The sequence below is a fragment of the Mastomys coucha genome, chromosome X, assembly GCF_008632895.1.
Source record: "Mastomys coucha isolate ucsf_1 chromosome X, UCSF_Mcou_1, whole genome shotgun sequence".
Taxonomy (NCBI): domain Eukaryota; kingdom Metazoa; phylum Chordata; class Mammalia; order Rodentia; family Muridae; genus Mastomys; species Mastomys coucha.
The window spans coordinates 43,092,156-43,100,777 of NC_045030.1; the positions used below are offsets into that span (position 1 = coordinate 43,092,156).

Below are 8,622 nucleotides of genomic sequence, written 5' to 3' on the forward strand. Positions count from 1 at the left end.
AAAAACCATACACACATAAAAAAATTTAAAACATATATATATATATATATATATATTTTTGTGGCTGGAGAGACAGCCATGGGTGCTGGGAACCGAACTCTTATATATTTTTGGTTGTGAGCCTAGCCTTTAACGGCTGAGCCATCTCTCCAGCCCTAAAACATTTTTTTTAAAGATTAAAAAAAGAAATTCAAGTTTTAATGTCAGTATATTCTATTATTACAAAAGTTGTTGTAACTGAAATACTATGAAGTCTTTCCTCATTTGCATATAACCATCTCGAAGGAAAACTCCAAAAAATTAATGAATTCAAAGTATCCCCTCCAATCTAAACAGAAAACTTGTAAGAGTATATAGTACTTTTAGAAAACAGGACTTAAGTGTTAGGCCAATTAACATGAGATCTTATTTGTATGCAGTATAGAAGGTTAAAAAGTAGGGGCTGGCGAGATGGCTCAGCAGTTAAGAGCACTGACTGCTCTTCCAGAGGTCCTGAGTTCAAATCCCAGCAACTACATGGTAGCTCACATCTGTAATGAGATCTGATGCCCTCTACTGGCCTACTGGTATACATGCAGTCAGAATACTGAATACATAATCCTTTTTTAAAAAGGTAAAAAAAATAAAGGGTAAAAAAAAGTCTAAATGTAAAGCTGGGCAGGGTGGCACACACCTTTAATTTAGTCTCAGCACTTAGGAGGCAGAGGCAGGTGAAGCTGAGTTCCAGGACAGCCGGGGCTACACAGAGACCCTGTCTGGGGAGGTGGGGGGGAGAGAACAAAAAAAAGGCTGAATATAAATAAATCCCTGATACAAAACTCAAGAAAAATATGGGACTGGAAGTAGTACAGTGCTTATGTAACACCTACTAGGCCCTGGGTTCAAACCGCACTACCAACACTACCCAAACAAAAATAACTTGTTTACTCAAGTGGACTAGAAAAATTGCTCCCTGGTTAACAGCATCAGCTGCTCTTCCAGAGGATTCCCAGCACCAACATGGCAGCTCACCCTCATCTGTAAATCCAGTTCCACAGGATTCAATGCTCTCTACTGACCTCTCAGGGCAATGTATGAATATGGTGACCACACACCCATTCAGGCAAAACACCATATACATAATAAATAAGCAAATAAACCTTTAAAAGAAGGCAGATATGTTTACTTACATTGGTCTGGTTTGTAGTTTCATATGTTACTGTGAAATTCATCTCCCATTCTGCATAAAGGCAAGTAGTACCCTTTGAATCTGTCAGATTAAGTTTCAATGCATTGGACTGAATGGCTCCTAAAATAAAATTTTTAAAAAAATTTACAATATAAGATAAAAATAAATTCAAGCCACTGCTGAAGTTCAACCAGCTCTAAACTAAAACATGTATGTTTAAGAAGGTGGTTATCTTGGCAATTATATTTCTTTGTAGTTTTTAACAGGCTACTAGTAATAAAGGTAGCATTTTCTCTTCTGGAAATGGTTAGTAGATCACTTGATGCTTAGGGGATGGCAGAAACTAGTGACATCTGATCCCTACATTCCCCCATGCCTTGTTAGTTCACTTTTAGACATCACAGTTGTCTCCTTGCTGTTCTTTCTTGGTTTTACAATGCTATGAATCAAAGCCATGGCTCCATACATTTGGCAAGTACTCCACTGAGCTACATCCAATGCTTTTGTTAGTTTTGGAAGTAACTAAGAGCAAGTTTGGAAGGTGTATTAAACTCCTGCTTCTCTCAATCCAGTCAGTGAGACTTGCTCTGCAATGATGATTATGTTCTTACTCAAAATTTTGTTGGCAACTATATGACCTAGGACACATGGAGATCTTGCCAAATGATTTTATTCTGACGTGATCAGGTTTAGCTTTTCTAAACACGTGTATCACAATAACAGAGAAGCAACATCTCAAAGGATTGTTACAGCCTAGATCCATAAGAAAAGTCAATCTTTACAAATGCAGAATGCATAACTTTTATTTCTCGTTAAAATTGAATTGAGTAAAAAGGTTGATGAACCTTTTTCATGGACCCATAATCATTTCCTAAATTCTCAACCTGCTCCTTGTGTAAATGGAGAAACTTTCACACAGACATGCTTTGGGACTTTTCTTCTAATTCTAATCTTCTATTACTTCAAGGCTGCTGAAACATTACCTATTAAACTCAAGCTCCTAAAGCTTCAAAATTTTAACGGAGGAGATGGAAATATGCCAGCAAATTCACCTGCAACATAAATAACTGGCAACCTTTTGAGAATTATCTTGCCTATCTAATACATTACCCAAGGGGAAGCTGCTTCCTGTTAAGATCACACCCTTTAATGCTATCCAAGCAAGCCAGTGTCATCTACAGGTAGAGACATGCTATTAGACTAAAGAGAAAACTCCTAAGAGGAATACCAAGCCGGCATGCCTCAGCAACAGCTTTCAAGCTGTGCACAAAAAGCTATCTTTCATGCTCCAGAGACTCAGCTGCCTTAGCAAGCCCAAACACTATACTAAAGCTTGTAGTGGCTAACAATGACTAAGTATTGGCAAAAATTCATTTCAGAAAGATCTTGTATGAGGAGCATAGGTTTTTGCCACCAGTCTTTTCTTCATAGACATGAAATGGAGCTGCCAAGCAGATCCAAGTCTACCTGTAAAATGCAGCTGAGAACTCCGACTTCCAAGTCCTACTCAGCTGGAGTTTTGCTTTGCGCATGCTCGGTCTCAAAGCTTAGCATAACGTCTCCAGCTTGGATCCCTGCTATAAAGCCTACTTGGTCATGATACATGATCTTTTTAATACGTTGTTGCATTCAATTTCTTATGGTTTTAAGAGTTTTGCATCTATATTCATTACAGGTATGAGTGTACATCTCTCTTTTGCTGTAGTATTTACAGGTTGAGAGAAGAATCGTGGCTACAAGAAGCTTGGCAGAGGAGATGAGAAGGGATGAAGAAATGCCAATAAATGGAAACGAAGTTACAGTTAGGACACTTAGGAGAAAGCATCCCTGATATGCTTCAACATGAACACACTACCCGGGACAGCAGCAGTGTACTACACACTTCAAAAAGAAAGGATTTTCAAAGCTTTCCCATAAAGAAATGAGTAACACCAGGGATCAATTGTTTAGTTTGATTCTTTAAAATTAGACAATACTCATATGCATCCAAAAGTCACAGTATCTCATTTTACTGTGTACAATTTTATGTTTTATGTGTTACTTAAAATCAATTTAAAAATAAAGGATACTCTTATTCTACCTAAACCACTCAAACCTATTAAGAAAGTAATTGAGAAACCAGGCATAATGGCACACACTTACAACTCCAGCATCCAGAAAACTGAGGCACGGGGCTGCAGAGATGGCTGAGTGGGTAAGAGCATTTGTTCTTGCAGAGGATGGAGGTTTGAATCTCAGTAACCACATGGCAACTCACAACTGTCTAAAACTCTAGTTCTGGGGATCTCATGTCTTCTTTTGACTTCTATGAGTACTAGGCACCCACATGGTACACAAACTTACATTCATGCAAAATACTAATACACTTAAAAATAAATCTCAAATACTTGAATTAAAGAAAAAAAGGGAGGAATGCAAGCTGGGCTGGAGACATGACTCAGTGACTAAGAGAACTAGATGCTGTTCCAGAGGATCTGATGTCCTCTTCTGGCCTAGGCTGGCACCAGGAAACTTGTGGTCACAGACATATATGCAGGCAAAGTACCCATGCACATAAAATTAAAATAAATATTTAAAAAGATACTGAGGCAGGTAAAAATCTAACCTAAGCTGGTCTCAAAAAACAGTATCTCAAGGCAAGTAGATCTCTATGAGCCTGAGGTCAGCTTGGTCTACAGAGCAAGTTACAGGACAGCTAAGGCTACAGCCAAAACCCTGTCTTAAAAAAAGAGAGAAAAGAGAAAAGAGAAAAGAGAAGACAAGAGAAGAGAAGGGAAGAAATAAGAAATTAAAGTAAGGAAGAAAGTTATGGAAGATAGTAACAGAATCAATCTGCCATGGTGAGAAGGAAAGGCTTTAAGAAGAGAATTTGGGTTATAGTTCACATTTATCCCTTTCGATCAAACTCAAGTTACCAATCTACCTCCTGGAACAAGACTGAGAACAGAAGGATGTCCTGAGGACCCAGACACACCTGCCCATCCTTCTCCAAGCCCACCTGCATCAGGACTGCTTTTACTCATAGGTTTATCAGCTCAAACTAAACAATTCCAAAATCCAGATTCATTTTTTACTTCCTCCTCCAAATGGACTCCCTTGATCCCATCCCATGAAATTCAAAGGCAAAGGTCTGACATTTTCTTCCTCCATCTATCTATTCCCAGTCTACCACTCCACTTACATTACTATAGACCCCTCTGAGCTGATCCTAAAAAGCACCAGGTTTAATTTTACTGGTTCCCAAACCCCCAAACTAAATTTAAATTCCTGTCTGACTCTCAAAGTAACCCTTAATCTTGTCCCACCCTATTGCTTCACCATCACTCAGACCATTTTCCCAGAACACACCCTTTAATCTGGTTGAACTGGTTTCCACTGGGCCCAAAGGCTATGCTCCACTCAGCTTCACTTCAATTGTTTCTAGCACTTGAGATCCACTTCCTTTTGATGGCTTAAATTTTCACCTCAAGGACTACTACTTTGGGGCAGTAAAGGTAAAATAACTATACTAGACATGACTCTAATTGCTGGTCACACATCATTGGCTGCTATAGAAACTGGAAACGTTGAACACTTGCTTTTCCAACCTCCCTTACAGCTAAACTGTCCCTAACAAGTCCACCCCAGACTTAAAAGAGCTGAAGATGGACCAGCTATAGAAAAAGCATCCTATGGGCAAGGAAATAGCTTAGCAGGTTCAAGTACTCAGAAAAAAAAAAAAAAGGTATGCTAGCCAATGGTAGAAGCTTAACTTTTTTCACTTGGTCATAGTAATGCAATCTAGTAGCATGACCTGGGATATTAGGTTTTGGTATACATGACCAGAGTTCTTCCTCTTTCTAAGTAACTTGATATACTATGAACCTTTTTTACACATAATTCTGTGATTTGGATAGAGGAGATTGAACTGGGGAGCAAGTGTGCTACCTACCACACAACTACATGCCCAGCCCTTGCTCACTTTAAAGCAAAATATGTTATTGATATGTAACACACACAGCTTAACATATAAGGAAAAGGTATACACAGCTCAGAGTTTTATTACATGGATAAGTGTGAACTCTCCGTCAAGAAGAAACAGAATATTCCAAGTACAGTGTTGGAACCTATAGGAACAGCTTCCAGGACGCTCAGAAGATACTGAAGTTCACAGATGTTCTAGTCCCTTACATAAAATGATGTGCACAGTATTTGCACATAACCCATCCGAATCCTTCTACAACCTCCCTGGTTCACTTATATAATACAGCATAAATGTGATGTAAAAAAAAGTCCATAATACTCAGTATACTTTTTTCTCCCTATCCTTTGATCCACGCCTGGTTTAATCTGTGGATATGGAACCTATAGAGGACAAAAAAGGCTGACTATACCCCCAAAGTTCCTATAGCTTCTCCATTCAGTTACTATTACTCTCCCAAAGTAAAACGCCATCCTGACTTGTAACAGATGACTACTGCCTCTTTTTTAGCTTGATACAGGCAGAATAATGTACTATGCCCTCCTTCGGGCCTGTCTTCTTTCACTCAACATTATGGACCTGGGAGACTCACTGTGGTGTGGCTGCAATTCATTCATTCTATTCTACTGCTTCTGATTATAGGGTGAACCTTTGCTATATATCTGTGGTAATGTTGGACAGCTAGAAAGTTCACAGTCTATCCCATCATAAATGCTACTGTAAACACTCTTTCATGGATTGGTAAACCTGTGTGTTGACTATTTATTTAACAGTGGAATTATGGTGTCAAAGACTATATATGTCCCACTGTAGTTTTCGGGTTTTATTGCTGTTGCTACCCAGGGGAAAGGAGTTGTTTGGTTTTCTGGTTTGTCTGTTTTAAGACAGTCTTTTTTCTTCCTTTCCCCCCTTCTTTTTGAGACAGTGGCTCACTATGGCCTTGAAAAGAATCCCTTGCTTCTGCCTCCCAATCCCCAGGAATCACCCTGCCCAGTCGGACAGTCCGGCTATCTATCCCAGAATGCCTTGAACTCACTGTTTTCCAGGCTGGCTAAAAACTCCATTTTCCTGCCTGGAATTATAGATCTGTGCTACCAAACTCTATCCCAGTATGATTTCAATAAACTCCCTTTTTGCTTGAAATCCATCAGGTTTTCTTTCTCATGCTTGTAACTAAGTCTGAAGCTGGGTGTGATTATACATGCCTGTAATCCTAGCATTTAGGAAGCTGAGGCAGGAAGATCATGAGTTCAAGGCCAATCTAGGCTAGATAATAAGCCCCCTACAACCAACCCGTTTCAAAAAAAAAAAAATGAGACCTATACTTACATGCTTATCCATTGTCTAGCAGTCATTTCTCCACAGTTCCCTTGATTATAAAAGCCCTTACAGAACAGTCCATAAAACATATTTACACATCTCAGTGGACTTTACACTATCTTGAATTACTGATATTTTTAATGCTCTTCCAATATTTTTTATTATAGGGATAAATGACAGGTACTTTTCAAATGAAGAACTACAACTAGCCAATATATTCATTTATAAGTATTCAGCATTGCTGGGAGGTGGTGGCACACACCTTTAATCCCAGCACTTGGGAGGCAGAGGCAGGCAGATTTCTGAGTTTGAGGCCAGCCTGGTCTACAGAGTGAGTTCCAAGGCAGCCAGGGATATACAGAGAAACCATGTCTCGAAAAAAAAATATTCAACATCATCAACTCTCAGGGCAATGCAAATCCAATTTATTTTGCCATTGACTTCTGTCTCTCCTACTGGCAAAAGCTCCAAAGTAGAGCACTTCCGAACTGCCACTTCCCAGCAAACTAGTATGCTGTGGAAACTTATCTACAGTAAGCAATTTATTATTAATAAAGTACCAAAGTCTGTGAGTGGGCGACGTATGTGGATAAAGATTCCCTTTACAAATGTTTCCATCACTCATTTGAATTCCGATATGCTCCTTTAATCCTAAGATCTTATCTAAGACACAGTCCCTAAGAATGTGCCTTTTCTATGAATGTCATCTATCTTGTCTGTCACACTGAACAGGTCTGTTAGTGTTCCTCTAGCTCTCAGTGTTCCTAGTAATGCTGAATACATATTAGGTTTTCAATAAATATCTATCAAAGTGAAAACACATAAAAGTGTTTCAATAAACACATCAAAGTGAAAATCCTCTGCAATGTGGACCTGAATCCGGCTCTTATTATAGGAGGCCAGTTCTTTTGAACTTGCAAATCATGAACTTATCAGGGTTCTGGACATTGCCACAAGGCTCATGTCACTTTTCCATAAACTGTGACTCAAATTTCAAGCCATGAATAATGCTTCTCCCATAAAGTGTGAGATTAATTTTGAAATATAATACCTGAGTAGAGTGTCTTTAGCAAGTGATTTCCACACTTACCTGCTATGCTTGATTTTTAGACTTGCCAAACTATTTTAAAGGCTATATGTATTTTAAAGACTGTATGTACGGCCTTTCAAAGCCATGGCTGAATATATCCTAGTACGTGTGATTATGGAGCTAAAACTTTATTCTAGAAAGAAAAGAAAAAAGATCATGCCTCAAAAACAACATTCTCAAGTGCAAGGCTGCTGTCAGGGCTACTCCAAATGGTCATGTATAGGTTTTCAGGACTCAGCTATCCAAACACAAAGCATGGCAAAAAAAAAAAAAAAAAAAAAAAAAAAAAAAAAAAAAATAGCATCCTTTTAGAAAATCTTTTCACTTGATACAGAATTTGTTACTGGTTGTTCTCGTTGTGGACATTTTATTCCTCTACATCATATGGTCTCCTTTCTCTTTCTGAGGAAAAGCTCGTGTACTTGGTCTTGGTGCCCAAGCTCGTGTACCTGGCCAGTCTACAGAGCAAGTTACAGGTCAACCAAGGCTGTTACACAGAAAAACCCTGTTTTGGAAAAAACAAACAAAAAATAGAGATAGAAGATAGAAACAAATCCATACAACGGGGGATGGAAAAATGGCTCGGCCATTCCAGTGGACCCAGACTGGATTCCCAGAACCCACATGGATGCTCACAATAGTCTCTAATTCCAGTCCCATGAGAGCCAACACCCTCTGGTGGCATCCTCGAGTACCAGGCATAAACATGGCAGACATACAAGGCAGCAAAGCACTCGTAAAAATTTAAAAAAATTAAAAAAGAAAATAAAAAAGAAAACCCATCTGCAGGGCTGAAAAGCTACAATGCCACTCCGAAGCCAAGCTTACTAGCTGTGAGCTCTGGGCCAGTTACTCTTGCCAAGAATTGCGGTGTCTAATGGGTTTCTCGGTAGGATATAAACACTCTGAGCTAAGAGAAGTTTGCCAAACAAGTTAGAGATCCTGTTTACAAGCCCCCTTTCAGTAAACACAGGACATAAAGAAAGGGATCCTGTCCCATTCTAAAATGTACCTTTACTTCCAGCCCATTAGGTCCTTACCCTAAACTTTACCCATTTACCTAAGGTTGGCCAAAAAGTCGTT

The 8,622-nt window shown here is 39.1% G+C and overlaps 1 protein-coding gene across 2 annotated transcripts in view; it reads right to left on the reverse strand.

The window, feature by feature from the left end:
* Positions 1-8,622, reverse strand: part of Lamp2 (lysosomal associated membrane protein 2) — a 45,522-nt gene that overhangs the window by 30,624 nt on the left and 6,276 nt on the right. For both annotated transcript variants that reach the window (XM_031353619.1, XM_031353559.1), the window contains exon 2: positions 1,170-1,288. In XM_031353619.1, the coding sequence (XP_031209479.1) occupies positions 1,170-1,288 (119 nt within the window). The remainder of the gene's footprint in view (positions 1-1,169; positions 1,289-8,622) is intronic.